The 16,007-nt window shown below is 34.1% G+C and overlaps 2 protein-coding genes across 7 annotated transcripts in view; one reads left to right on the forward strand and one right to left on the reverse strand.

The window, feature by feature from the left end:
* Positions 1 to 8,183, forward strand: part of LOC145688496 (uncharacterized) — a 199,606-nt gene extending 191,423 nt beyond the window's left edge. For all 5 annotated transcript variants that reach the window (XR_014131921.1, XM_081762826.1, XM_081762825.1 and 2 more), the window contains one exon: positions 3,275 to 8,183. Coding sequence is in view for 4 of the 5 variants with exons in the window: in XM_081762826.1 (XP_081618952.1) it covers positions 3,275 to 3,400 (126 nt within the window). In the remaining variant the exon portion in view is untranslated. The remainder of the gene's footprint in view (positions 1 to 3,274) is intronic.
* The window catches only part of LOC145688499 (protein GVQW3-like), a 480,426-nt gene that overhangs the window by 31,613 nt on the left and 432,806 nt on the right, over positions 1 to 16,007 (reverse strand). The gene's annotated exons all lie outside the window — the stretch shown is intronic.

Raw genomic sequence — 16,007 nt, forward strand, 5'->3', positions numbered from 1 at the left:
CTACAGCTTCTGATCTTTCAGTCACTTTCAAAGATCCACTTTCACACTTTAACAAGAAAAGAACATTCGAATTTCATTGGATAGCCCAAATGTAAACTTTAAATTTCTGCATACGTTGAAGTCAAGGCGATTCTTTAATACTTTATGTGGCTTATTAACGGTTTGCGTCAGCGCAGTGCAAAACTTGCTCTTTAGTTTACGATAGGTGACATAGCAGTTACAGTATTGCATCATTCGCGTTTTCGATCCGCAAGATTTGAGTATTTACAAAATGAGTCTCGATATTGGAAACTGTGCGTTCTTTGCGTGGAGCATTTAATGCTGCAGTTGAAGTAACGGACTGGAGAATTGTTGAATTTTTAAGACCTCTGTATAACTTACTTAACGATGTTCCATCGCGCGGTGTGAAGTACAGTCACTATGGAGCCTCAGAAAAATTTCCAGTGAAGTTTTGTTCTGTGTTGACTTCAAAATAGTAATATTGCTCAGCTAGTCATTGACATTTATCCGTATTTTCTGTTGTATATTCAAGGCTTCGCGAAGGATAAGAAATTTCCCAGCTCTTCGAGCTATCAGATTGTGTCAAGTATGTTGAAAGAAGATAAACTATTCCTAAACTTACATTTTTAAATCATATCATTTGGTTCAAAATTAGAATTTCAGATTGACTCTTCTCTCAGTCCATTACCTTACAACACTTTAACGGCTGTGGTAAAAGATGTGATACAAAAGTTTGTAAAAACCAGGAGCTTTTGGTTCTTCAAATTCATGTATATGAATTGATGTGAAAAATGGAGAAAATCGTCTTCCGATGAAAAACATTGGCATTGGTTTCGCTACACGTATTGTTTTTAAGAAATTTCAACGAATAACAGATTTGGACATTTGGGATTTTCGCCGAAATTGTAATAAGTGTCCACAAAATTGAATCTTAATGTTTTTGCAGGATCTAATGCAGGAGTCAATCACATGAAATATTTTTTTAGCTGAGTTAGTTGAAAATAATTTGGTAGATTGTAATAGGGTAGAGTTTTGAGACAATTCAAACAGTTTTGTTAGAATCTATATTCTAAAACAATTATGAATCGGTATTCTAGAACTGATCATCGTGTGTAGCAGATAATTTAAAGGGGAAAAATGTAGCACGCAGACTTGTGTGAGATTCAGAAGCTTCTTCTGGTGGCTTCGACAAACTATCCATTAGCAAATCCATAATCCATTATGCACGAAATGCTCGTACTACTTTTGCAAAAGCGACAAATCATCGGCGAAAGGAAGACGAAAAGAAGGTGAAGATAGGAAAATAAAGATGATTGTGAACGAGCTTAAAGCTAACAAGACTAAAGTAATGGAAATTTGAAGAAGTAAATTAATTACATAAAACTATTGATTTTTTACTTAAGATGTGTCATTAATGTACCACAGCCAGTTTTATGTACATGCATCCACCCTTTTTGATGAAGTGTCTTTTCGTGACTTTTTTCCTCCTTCCATATGTGACGATATTTCTATCATCTGACTAAAGTTTCAGGGAAGATGTTTAATTTCTTGCATTGTGTAGAAATTTTTATTAGGTCAGTGTTCTGTAATTTCATAATAAAATACGTTGTATTTGTTTTTATATTATCCTTTATTCTAGTTGATTAGGGAAAAATATATTACCTATCTATTGCATTGTTCTCATATTTTCTTGGCTTTGTTTTTCCACCCACATGGTAAAGTCTGTGTAGCTAATTACATATAAGAGAAAATTTCAAAAAGACATTCTGGAAAACCGGGAAAAGTCAGAGAATTCTTTCCTGTTATTTTTGTAGCTACCCTGGACGCCTGAACAATATACTTGGCAGATATACACAGGACCAATCATAGGTATGATGTTCTTGTGAATCATACCTTGCAGAATGACCGTTCGTCTCTGGTGTTCTTACAGGGAACATTGATCAGTGTAACGTTCTTTCAGAACTTCATTCAAACCGTTCTGATGCTGCTTTTCTAGCTTCACAATAATGCGCTCTTTCAACGGAGTTGCCCGCCTATACACCGCTCCTGTAACCCAACACATGGTCCAAGACATCTGTGCTTGCTCTGCGCTGCACCATCACCAGATTTATCTCCATTAAGCATGTGTTTGATTCGATTGAATGGTGTCTGGTCCTATTTGCATCTCGGGCGACAAACTTTGACCAATTGTGCCATCTCATTTCCTATGATAACATTCGGTACTCATACGACCATCTCCATACAATGGTGCAGGTCCCTTCCCTACGTGAAAATCTGAGGGAAATTTAAAAAAAAAATCTATTTTTTTTTTTAAACTTGAACCCTAGAAGGCTATACATTTTTTTTTAACCAGGAGTGTACAAATGCTTTGCAAAACAAAATACGTGGTCTCTGATTATTTCATCTTAAAGCTGTTAGTAATTTTAGTTGGAAGTTTTCTAACATACGTATTATGTATTCAATGGATCTACATTCTCTTAACCGCTTTTTTAAGATATTTTTGTTGTTTGATGTCTTTCTCAGAATTTTTGCCTACATTTCAACGAGACGTTTCCTATGTTTATTGGATCTTTTATTTATTTATTTTCAACTGTGTAAATAATCACCTTTCGAAATTTGGTTTCGCATTTTCAATGCAATGTGAAAATTATTGTCATTTGTGTCAGATACAAGAATTTTACATGGAATTATTTTCACGAACTACAGCAATGAACTTCAGTGAGATGCTTATTTAAATCTTGTGCTCCCTCATGGCTAAACGTTTAGTGTACGCGCCTTTGGCGTAGGGGACCCAATTCTATTCCCGGCGGAAGCACATGAGGTTCGGATCCCACGTTAAGATGTAGGTCCACGTCTCATATAGTCTCGCTGTTGAACGGGACGCTAAACTCAAATAAAAATTTTATATATATAATATATCGAACACATTTTATATTTCTTGTTTTTTTTTCTCTCTCTCTAGAATTTTCACTATTTTGTAAACGAATTATTTTTTTGAGAAGTTTGTATTAACTGTTTTGAGGCTTACGCCAAATGTTTTGTTGAAAAGTTAATAGATAAAAACAACTAGGCTATTGGACACTTAGGAAAAACAATTAGACGTTCCGAAAGTAGAAATTAACTTTTTTTTTTTTTTTTTTTTTTTTTTTAGCTAACATGATTTCATTCAGAAGTGTGCTTACTTTCTTCTTCAATATACTTGTTAAGGCATGACGCCAATCCTGTATTAATCTTTATTTTATAATCTGGAAATGAATTTTCACTTTATTTTCAGTTCAAAGCAACTTATCCTCATATTTACAATCAAAGATTTCCTCCTGCCCAGAAAGAAGAAACTACGAAGCAAAAGGGTTTATTACGATTTCCCTCCATTAGCCGATTGAAGAATCTTCGATTGTAATTGAGCTTATTTACGTTTGATTAGTTTAGTGGTTTATTCGGGTGTTCTTACATAAATTTCTTACTATGTATAAACTATATTTTGTATACATGCGTGTATTTTTAATTTCTAAGTTTACCTCTTGTGCCTGTTTCTTTTTCTCAGTTTATACTTTTTTCAATGTACTATATTTATTTTTTCACATTTTTACTTCTGTTAAGTACTTAGTTTGTGGCTAAGTATGATGTTTTAAACAAAGAATTACATATCACTTTTGTTCTGTTGTTTTAAAAAAAATTTATGTTCATAGATATTTGTAATATTAAATTTTATCATATAGTATATATATGTATAATGTGTGTAATATTTCAAAAGGAAATTTATGTGAACCCTTGTAGTTGAGTGGGAGGAATTTTCCTATTTTTCTTCTACATTTTAAGTTGCCACGCTCAAGAAATCCCATCGTGGAGAGGGAATATTCCACAAGTTTATTGGTCTTAATGCATAAATACTAGGCATATTAAAATACATGAAATAATATAAAACATTCATGCATAATAAAATCCTAGAATATAGTTAAGAGCTGTCAATATTGAAAGAAGAATATAAAATTTATTGTAAATGTAAAGCATAACTAGTCCAGTAAAAATGCTGTAGATATTTTTTTTCATCCATTTTCATATTCAATGTATTCCATGATGACGTATTCAGCAAACTTTTCAGATAGATCCTTTGCTTCAAAACAGGATAGTTATTTCACACTTCAATAAGAAATGTTTCGATTTGCATTTTGAATTACAGGAAAATTGTCACAGTTACTTTTACCAGCATTTTGGTATCAGACCGGTCATGACATACGAAGTCATATATAGTTAACTATAACACTGTTTCCTGCAGCGTTAAGACAGAATTTTTCGCAATGCACCCAAAATTCGCTTGTGATATCGAAGACAGCTGGATGATATCCTCAATAGGTTTTCCTGGGACAGGAAGTTGACACGATTAATATTTATTTAATATTTGATTTCACTTTCCTACATCAAATAGCTTCCTAAATATTTGTGAAAAAATAAATAAAATAAAGGAAAAACGTTTGCTAACACACCTTTCTTGTGAAGAGCCCCGTAGCTAACCTCTCAGAAAAGTGTTCAATATGCTTTACTCCTTCTCTAATTGCAAGGAACTGTCTAAAAAGAAAAGTGCTGAATACGTGCATATATATAATATATATTCAAATAATGGAATAAATTTAAAAGTGCCATATATACTGATAGAAGCTATAGACATATATCCACAACAAAGCAACTTACCTTGTGCCTCCGCCTTTTTCTTTTAATTGAATATTTCCTTTCTCTCTGGGAACGTCATCAGCACCTCTTTTGATGAATTAACGGATACTTTCCTTCACATCTCCATTACTAAAGTATTTGCTATCCTATAAGGAACAATTTACCCAGAATGTTCGATGGACTTAATTTCGGTTTTTAATATCACCTAATGTTCGTCACTATATTTTGGCACTTCATTCACGATTTTTGTGGAAGTATTATTATTTAGTTAAATTTCAGCTCGACGATAGTTAAATTTGAAGTAAACAAATCTTTACCACTGAAATTCCTGTTCTATCTTGTAATTTCCAACAATATCTCAGGATTCTTTGTGATTCCGATACCTTTTTTCCTGAACTGAGTGAAGCTTTCAATTTTGTAGATGCATTGACCACATATTGCTTTTGGTGGTAAATTATTTTCTGGGATTAAAATTAGTCTTTATCCTTTTGAGGAGATTTATTGATTTCGCCTTTTCACTATATATTTATGCCGTAATATTGTTTTTTTGATAGGAATAATCTACATCAGTTTTAATTTTTCTTGAAAATTAAATTAATGAAATGTATAACTTAGAGATGTCTTTAAATTATACTTTGCAAGAAAAATATAAATTACTGTAGATTACATCTTTCAAAGAACAGTGTTACGGTAGATGTGTATACTGAGAAGGCGTGATCAATAAATCTCTTCAAAACGATAAAGATTAATTTTAATCTCACATCAGAAAATTATGCACTACCAAATACAATCTGCGATCTATGTATCTACAAAACTGAAAGCTTCACTCAGTTAGTGGAAAAAAGGTGTCGGAATCTCACAGAATCCTAAGGTACTATGTTGAAAATTACAAGGTAAAACAGGAATTTCAGTGAATAAGGGTAAAGATTTCGCAGCAACATACTTGAAACTGATAAAAGGGATGAACCTTGAGCTTAATAGAAGATATCTTACTGGAATTAATCTGTGCATAGTGAAAATAAGTGTACACATACCCAAGTTGTATAATTTAAAATAACGTTTGTGTAGTGTTTAAAACCGCCAGCGGAAAATAGTGTGTACAACGGCCACAAAAAGTTATTTTAGAACAAAAGACAATCGTCGAATTCCACATAAATCGTTATTGAGCAATGGTACGTTCACAAAAACAGTGAATGAACTACCAAAATATAGTGACGAACATTAGGTAATATTAAAAACCGAAATTAAGTCCACCGAACATTCTGGGTAAATTGTTCTTTATAGGATAGCAAATACTCTAGTAATGAAGATGTAAAGGAAAGTATCCGTTAATTCAGCAAGAACAGTGCTGATGACGTTCCCAGAGAGAAAGGAAATATTCAATTAAAAGAAAAAGGCAGAGGCACAAGATAAGTTGCTTTTTTTCAATGTACCAATTTGGTGGTAACATGTAAAATTTAATAATAATAATAATAATAATAATAATAATAATAATAATAATAATAATAATAATAATAATAATAAATATTCAATATTCATAAAAGTAGGTTACAGTACCGTTATCCACAAACAAGATACACCAGGCTTTCAAATTAATAATAATTATATACATATCTTTTATTACTACAAAGGCATAAACAAAATGAGTGACAAAGTTTAATTCTATATTTTGAGAATCGGCTTTATCATTGATTCTTGTTGAGATTGGGAGTATGCCACACCAGGAAACTCTTAGTAAAATGGACTTTGGTCCTTATTGATGTGTACTAAAATCTCTGTGTTCGTAAATGTTCTGAGAGCGAAGTCAAGGTGTGGTATTTCTTCTGATCAGTTCATTAGGTAGAAAGCTACTGTATAGTATAAATTAAGTGGACTTTTTTTCTTTCTTTCTTCTTCTTCTCTGATTTGCAAAGTAACTGAAAACAAAGAATAGGATAAAATTTAAAAAACAGCAGTTTAGCCTTTTCAAAATGCTATAATGCAAAATAATCAGTGTTGCGAAGATATTGTTCGTGAGAAAAATCACCGTCGAGATGAACAAACACTACCTCAAAGATAATGATTTCTTTGTTTCAATTACTGTGTAAGGTACTGAATTCCTCGGTTTCCTATAATTGCGTTCTTATTTTCTGTTTGAAGATTGTAAAACAAATAACTTCGAAAAGTAAAGCAAGTGTCACGCTGTCTTGAGAACAACAAAAACTGGTTTTCCAACGAACTTATTATTTTACTATATTGAATTTGTTAAATGATGAATATATTTTACGAAGTAAGTTAATATGTTAGTTCTTAGCCAGGGTTGCCTCTTTGTGTGTGTACAAATAAATAAATGTGTTTGCGCTACGTTTATAACAACAGATGTAATAATAGATCACAAATATTGATACCGTATTTCTTAATACTTGAAGCAGAACCTGACTTCGGTGAGAGTCTTGTTACAGTGACAGAATTTTAGGATCTTAGACAATTTTCAAATTGCGCATATTGATTTAGCAATTAACGATTTTGAGTGAGTACTCCTTAGTGACCTCCCATTGTTTTTATTCCATTAATCTTTTCATCGTTCATTCGCAGTCTTCGTCGTATCGTTTATTTCTAGATTTCGGCTATTGTGTTAAGAGGTTACCTGTAATAGAAATGTGAAAACTAGATTAAATTACACAAGTTCCACTTAAAGTATTTGTAGACATACAAACCCAGCACTGAACGCTACTCTCTATTTTATTGAGATTAAGATAGTGTAAATGAGAAGTTGCATAATAAATGAAACAAGAAATTTGTTGCAGTCATAGTGTCAAATAAAAGAAAATTTGAACTCCTTGCCAGAAAGTAATCTGATTCCGATCTTATTGTGAAGAACCAAATAAAGGAAGGACAACTTGCATCATTCTTCCCTCACCTCGAATTCCATTGACTTAGAACTCTATGCGTAATATGTATACTGTTTGTAATATTCTTGTAAAATAGGTTAATGATAACTGAGTCAGAATCAAAAGTAAAATAAAATCTGGGAACCTTCATACTTTGTAATGTATCCTGGTTAACATTTATTTAATATGCAAGGATATCAGACGATAATGAGGTGACATGAGTTTCAGATTCAGGATGGTACTAAAGGTAACAGTATATGATTGAAGCATTTTAGAATATTTCTGGAAAACACAGTCTGATGGTGTGCACAAGACACTAGTTCAAAATAGAAGTTGGAATGCACGCTTGAAAAAGATTAATCTGAAGAATTCTAATCTACTTGACTGTTTGTTTAAATTGAAATTATTTAGCAAGAAAAAAGGTTTAAGGTATTAATAACAAAGTGGAAAACGTTTTGTTTATACTTCTGAATCTTTTTTTTTTTCTTTTTTTACTTGTGTGTTTCTGTTTTCTGCTCGAAATTGTATTTCATAAAATGAGTGTAAAAATGGTTTGTTCATTGTTTAGTCATGTGTAGTGCCATAAATTGGTAGTAAATATGTTTTCAGAAACTATTTTAAATAAAAAGAATTTGGTAAACTTAACCGAGTTGGTCAATACAAACTCCTCAACTTTTGTGTAAACCATAAATATAAAATTCTCTTTAACGAAATTACACTGTACTGACATAGTCAGCAGTTCTTCTTTATTAACTTTTTTCTAAATAGTATATTTTCTCGATAAAAGCACAAGTTTCGACCATAATACTGCGGAAGTCTTCATTTCACACACGCACATTCTACCAGGAACTCCATTCTTATTTAAAGTTATTCAGAAGTGCCTTCTGTGACTGCTAAGTTGATTTCATTCAGCATGTGAAATGTGTTATATAATCATTTTATTTTAATGCAATTCTAGTTATATTTCGGGAGGTGTGTGATTATACTTTTTTCTTAGAAGTAAAAAGATCATTGGGGATGTCGTGCCTGCAAGGATTAGGTCAAACGCCGTAGAAACATACGGGAAGAACCATTTCCCACCACAACAGTGGGAGAGATTCATATGGTGAGGGTAGCATCTATTTTATATGCACTGACTTTAAATTTGTGGATTTTGTAAATTTTGTAGTTAATCAGCGCAGCCGTTTTGATTCACTTAAAAGTTACCCTCTTTATCAATACATTCAAGAAAAGTTAAAGGTTTCTTCGTAGGTGTACAGTTAACATACAAGCCTTCGGCTAGTGAAACCCTGGTTTGAATCTCAGTATAAGCTTAAGTTTTTCGAATCCCACGTGAAGGTCTAGGCTCACGTCTCAAGTAGGTTTGGTACTTTAAAAAAAAATGTTAAACTTCATATCAAATAAACAACAAGTATTTGGGGGGGGGTCAGTAATTAAGTATTATCTGTATCTATGCATTAATTTACATACATATATGTCAAGTAATGAATCAGTTATCTATCAAAATATGTGAATTGCCAACTTCGGTCATTGTTGTACACAACTGAGCAGTTAAGAGCAACCTAACCTAACAGTCTTCAAACCAATAGTCGAGGACGTTCCGCGTTGGACAGTATAAAGTAATGACATTAGAAATCGGAGGTTCAAAGCAGACTTGAAATGGAAATGAACACATTTGGATAAAAGTGAAATGAAATCTTTGAGTTTTACGTCCCACGGTTATACCGGCTAGACTAAAGGAGACGGTGATGATGAGAAATGAATGAAATGGTGGAATGAAGAAAGTGGAAGGAAACGAGAGAACCCTGAGGAAAGCCACACACACACGGTGTTTGCCCACCACAAAGTTCATTTACTGCGAGCTGGGATCGAACCAAGGATCCCATACACCAGAGGTGAATGCTCTACCACAGAGCTACTACGCCCCCTCCCTGCATTAGGATAGAGGTGAAAGTTGAATATAGAGAAAATCAAATTAAGCAAAGTGCTTATGAATGACATGACAGTACTCCTAAGGTGATACAAATTGACTTTGTTACGGCTCCTTAGCGAGATGATGTTTTACATTCCTTACTTTATCAACTTTCTTCACGTATGGAAGCTAATTGTGTCGGATGCCACTATGTTTGTGAGACTAACATCATTTGAGGAAGGATACATATTTGAACATTTTAATGATAAACTAGCTAAACCTGCTCTCTCTACACAGCGCATCATTCACATATGAACATGAATCTCCTTGTCATTCCTTACAACATCTGTACATGTCTCTTTACAGACATAAGTGAAAGACGTCTTGATAAAAATTGGAAAGGGGTACCAGAAAGGGGAGATTTTTTCAATATCTAGCACCGTTTGCAATATTTGAACTTATTTCCGGTTGGAGTTTCTAATTCATATATGACCAGTGTTTCCTTTCTTCGTGTATTCAGTATGTAATAAGCAAATCTATTACGCACACAATTAATTATAATGTCAGTGATATGGTGTTCACTGGGCAAAATATTCCAAACAAAAAAGATTCATCTTAGACTCGAGAAATGGTTATCCTTCGTTTTTCCTTATCATTTAGCCATGAAACAAACGCCTGAGAGATATACAACCCCTTTATGCAACTATATGGTGTTGGAATGTATAAATTGTAGGATATGATGCTTTACTTCTTTTAAAAATTTCAATACCTCCAGTGTACACCTAAAAATGTAATAAATAAGTAACGGCCATGTTTTTTTAAATATTCGATTAGAACTGGACAATCTACACAAAATTTGGAATCGACCAGCGAAAACTGCACGTTTCTAGCACTTGTGGTTTTCGAGATCTCATTGTCGAAAGGATTGGAGACAAACATATAATCTTTTCTTTGGAGACAAAAGTATAAACCTAGCATTTTAATATAGTAGACTAGCTGAACCTGCTCTAAGTTCTAATATGAGCGTGAATTTCCTTCCCATTTCTCACTATACCTGTGTGCAAGTCCCTTTAAGTAAAGGACAGGAAGACTTACAAAGGAAGTGAAATACTATAGGCAAACATATAAATGTAGTATTTTAATATATAGAATGTTGGGGTCAGGTTGTGGCAATCTTAGGTAAGTGATAGATGATACCAAATGCAAGTATTTTCAAAGAACTTAAAAAGTTCGTTACTGAATTCTCTAGTGATACCAAAATGTATACCATTCTCTTAGGTATTGATTAACACCAATATCATCTCTCTATGACAACTTTCTCGTGATATTGGCCAAAATGGCCAATTTCTAGATATTTAAGGAGCCATAGCTCGGGAACCATAAGTTGTACAGAGATGATATTGATATGGATCAACCAAATAGTAACCGGTGGCCACTGTCCAACTGGCTACTGGTTTGGCTTGTGACCACCAATTATTATCGGTACCAAAATGTTTACCATATTTTTAGGTATTGATTAACACCAATAGCATCTCTCTGACTTACCGCTCCCGTAATATTGGCCAAACGATGACCAATTTTTAGATATTTAACGAGCCATAGCTCGGGAACCATAAGTTGTAGAGAGATATTATTGATCCCCCCTTGATCGATACCTAAGAGGATGGTAAATACCGGTAATACCAAATAGTAACCGGTGGCCATAGTGGCCATCAATTAATATCGATACGAAAATGTTTAACATTCTATTAGAGATTGATTAACATCAATATCATCTCTCTATGACTTACCGTTCCCGTGATATTGGCCATAAGATAGTTCCAATTTCGGGAGATTTAAGGAGCCAAATCTCGGGGACCGTAAGTCACACAGAGATCTTATTGGTGTTGATCAATACCTAAGAGGATGGTGAACATTTTGGTGCCAAATATTGGCCAAAGGAGTTCGAATTTCTAGATACTTAAGCAGCCATAGCTCGAGAACTGTAAGTCATAAAGAGATGATATTTTGCGAGGAGCAATGACAGTTATCCTTCCCGCTCCATTCTTTTTAAGTTCGGTCTGGCAATGCTCTTAGAGCATCCTCAACTGGTTTCTTATAATTCCATATCCAAGTACGCATCATTGTGGGTCACAAGCCTTCTAAGATGTAGCTTGCAATAGGTTTTGTCATTCAGATTAAGGCAAAGCACCTGAAATGTCCATCAACCAGCTACACGTAGCTCCCCTACTGGTTTGCCTTTCACAAGGGTATCAACCTTAAATTCCTAGTGGCAATACTAACTAATAGGGTCAAAACGAAGCCTAAAATGTGGAATAGAAAAATAAAGACTTTTTTTTTTTTTTTTAATTTGAATGTGAACTGGCAAATCCATACAAAGTTTGGAATCGACAAGCGAAAACGACACGTTTCTAACACTTGTGGTTTGGGAAATCTCATTGACGAAAGGATTGACCATAAATGTATAAACTTTTCTTGACGACAAACATTTAAATCTAGCATTTTAATATATAGACTAGCTGAACCTGCGCTCTCTACACAGCACATCATTCACATATGAGCATGAATCTTCTTGTTATTCCTCACATTTGTACATGTCCCTTTACAGACACAAGCGAAAGACGTCTTGAAAAAATTGGCAAGAAATACCATAAAGGGGAGATTTTTTTCTATTACTTTTTCAATATCTCGCACCGTTTACAAGATTTGAGCCCACTTCCGGTTGGAGTTCCTAATTCATGTATGATCAGTGTTTTCTTTCTTCTTGCATGCAGTATGTAATAAGCAAATACATTACACACACAGTTAATTATAATGTCAGCGATATATGGTGTTCATTGGGCAAAACACTCCAAACAATAAAGATTCAACTCAGAGTGGAGAAATAGTTATCCTTCGTTTTTCATTATCATTTGGCCATGAAACAAACGCCTGAGAAGTTTACAACCCCCGTATACAATTATGTAGTGGTGGAGTGTATAATGCGTAGGATATGATGTTTTATTCTTTTTTCCCCCTAATTTCAACACTTCCAGTGCACCCGTAAAAATGTAATAAAGGAATAATGGCCGTGTTTTTTTAAGTATTCTATTAGAACTGGACAATCTACATAAAATTTACAATCGATCAGTGAAAACGTCATCTTTCTAGAGCCTGTAGTTTCCGAGATCTCATTGTCGAAAGGATTGGCCACTAACGTATAGTTTAAAAGAACTCCAAAGATGGCAGCACAATTCATTTCCATTGACTTTGGAAAAGGCTTATTGAAATAAAAAGGCTTTGAATAATAATTTAAACAATAAACTTTATGTAAAAGGTCTATTTAAATAGTTTATTTAAAGTACACATAATACCTAGGTATAAAACATTTGTCTTTTTTAAACATGAAATCACAAGTAACCATATATCAAAAGTTTGAAATCCAGAGTTATAGGTTGGAGCTCAGGTGCCATTGTAGCTATTGTAGCATTTTAATAGATAGATTGAGTACAACCGTAGTTGGCAAATGGTTCACCATAAGAGTTTGTTTGATTAATGTTTTCAACGTTTTTTTCGTCATAGCACTTGTAAAATAAGGAACTGCAATTTAACACGGATTTCCAACCATAGGTATTCTCACTCAGAATCAAGCTCACAAGGAAGGGACATGAACCTGTCATCCGGACATCCGAATCAAACCTAGTACATTCGATAAACATAACAAAGATGTGTTCATGCACAAAAAATTAGGTGCCATGGACAACGGAGTAAGTTCCTGGAGCCCGTTAACCCTGTTAGTATAAACAAAGTCATAGACTCACACTGAAATAGCTATTGCATCAACACTGTTCATTGGAAAGTCATGGTTTATAGTTCATTCTCTTCAGCATGAAACAAGCTTTCCAGGGGTGTTATGTATTGTTCATAATGTACTTAAACAGGGAAAATCGGGAAAATTCCCTCCAGAAATCCCTCCCATCAACTTTGGACCCCTCTGGACTGACCCCGGCTAAAAGCACACAATGCAAATGTATCTCGAAAAATACTATAGGGGATAAGAAATGTGTGTACCAAGTTTTGTATTGATAGACATAATAGATATGAGGGGAAAGCGTGTATTGGTATACAAGCTTTTCACTCATATCTATTCTGTACCCCAAGTTAATTTTTCTCATATGTTACTTTGGTCTGATGTGAAACAATTTTAGGGAGTGTCTCAAAAGAACTTGGAAGTCGAAAAATAAGGACCACTATTATGTATATATACCGTATGTAATCCGCATCCCTAACTGCCCTGCCTTGAAATGGGAATATGCACGGAAGTCTTGAAACGAGGGACTATAGCATTCCCCCCCCCCCCCCAAAGATTGCTCTTAAATGATTAGCATCTTGTTGCATTTTTTCAGTTACTTTTGAATGATAGGGGCAGTCTTTTTAAAGTTATTTGTTAACTTTCCGCCTGAGTTAAATGAGCGCAGGTTTGTTAGAGAAACTTAAGCTGCTTTCTTTGATTATTTATTTTTACTTTCTTTTTATTTAGATGATGGTCACAATGGAACGAACCAGATACAAGCATCTTAAATGATGGGATGTTCTTATTGTTAATTGTTATTTAGCCCCAGCATATAAATACCACCTGGCAAATAATGTCTAGTTGTGGATTCTTTTTCAGTAGTAAAATTTAGGTAGGATCGACTGTTCTTCAAGCCAAATAAGTTATCTATTTGCAAGGTAACTAAAAAAGATCTTGCCGTTTTTGACGTCTTATTAATCATGCGCTTACAGAGAGGAAACGAAATGACGCATGTCTCTGCCAAGCAATCGGGAGTTATCTGATCATCGATCTCCAGTAATATAGGCACATTGCCCACATACAGCAGTCATAGCTCATCCAATGTTGAAGAGAAATGGAGGTATCGAAACAGTTTGTTGTATGACTTTAAAATGGACTTGTCAGTTGCTGCATATGCCAGGCATTTGGAGAGAATGGCGGGAACGAACGTACTGTCAGCCATTGGTTCCAGAAATTCCGTTCGGGAGACGTGAACTTTTCGGACGAACCTTGCGGTGGACGATCACATGTTTTGGATGACGAGGCCTGGAGAGCAGCCATCGAGGAAGACAGTGGCCTAACGTTGATGAACTTGAAAGATTCCATGTTTCCACTGAAACAGTCCTGCACCTGCATGGGATACGGAAGTCACAGAAGTTAAGCAAGTGGGTACCCCACACATTGTCGGCAGCCAATAAGAACAATGACTGACAGCCAGTTTTTCTTTGCTCTCTCGGCATCTGAACACACCCATCTTTGATCGCTTGCTCACTGGTGACGAAAACTGGGTCCTCTACAGAGCCTAGCTAGAGATTTCGGCGCCCCCTACAATCACTACCAAACTTTTTCTTCCTGTTTTTTTTTTTTTTTTTTCATATAAGAAAGCAGCTTTTGTTGTTGTGTTATTATTATTATTATTATTATTATTATTATTATTATTAAGCTGCTTGGACAGACTATTGCAACAGCCAAAAACGATCATTATGTATTCTTTTACAAATAAGAGCTGTTTTCAAGAGGTGTATTTTGGACTTTTTGTTAAACTTGACAAAACTACCTTTGATTGGTATACAGATCAGTTATGGAAATTCACAATACAACTATTTGTAACATTTCATACTATCGATAAGAAATGAAATTTCAATACTATGTACTTTTAAAATTTTCGAAATCGCTCACAACTTCAATTTCCAGTAATAATTACACTTTTGTAATTTTATTCTGTATCTGACCACACAAATAGCATTTTAATTTCGATTCTTTTGATATCAGTAATTAAACGGGTTGAATTTGTTAATGATAGACTTTCTTTTATTAGCCTACTCTTAAGGGTCGGTGGTGTGATATTGTTTTAAATGTGCACTCATGTCCAAAATTATTGTCGCATGTCTATAAGTATGTTGTTGTAGGAATATAATTTGATAACGAATTCGCCTGGTATTTCTTATAATGTTAGTATGTGTATAGTCCTCAAAGACATGTATGCGCCAAATTTCATGTCAAAAGAGCAGTAAATAAGAACAATAAAACGAAAATAAAACTTTCTTGTCCATTTAGCAACATTTTATCTTTGTCATTATAATTTTCGTATTTATAATTCTTTTCCTATGAAATTTACCATAAATATACATTTTTCGATTATATACATATTATCAGTATTAAAAGTACCCTGCAAAATCATTATCAAATTATATTCTTACAAGAAGACAGTTATAGATATGCGACAATAATTTTGAACATGAGTGTACATGCCCAAACAGAAGATAATGATGACAATATAAAAGACACTTCTTAAAAAGAAGTATCACGGGTATTCGATCAAGTCTCGCGATACCATATGAAAATTCTATTAGAGAATTTCAATGTGAAGGTAGGACGAGAGGATATTTTCAAACCGGTTATTAATCCAGGCTCTGTCCATAAGAGCTGTAGAAAAGTCGGGGATGACAGCAAATCTCTTCAGAATCTGTTAGAGGGTGATCAATTAATGAAAAAAATCGAAGGTAACACTTCCGCAACTGGGGCC

This window comes from Thermobia domestica, chromosome 6 (assembly GCF_964235325.1).
Source record: "Thermobia domestica chromosome 6, izTheDome1.hap1.1, whole genome shotgun sequence".
NCBI lineage: Eukaryota > Metazoa > Arthropoda > Insecta > Zygentoma > Lepismatidae > Thermobia > Thermobia domestica.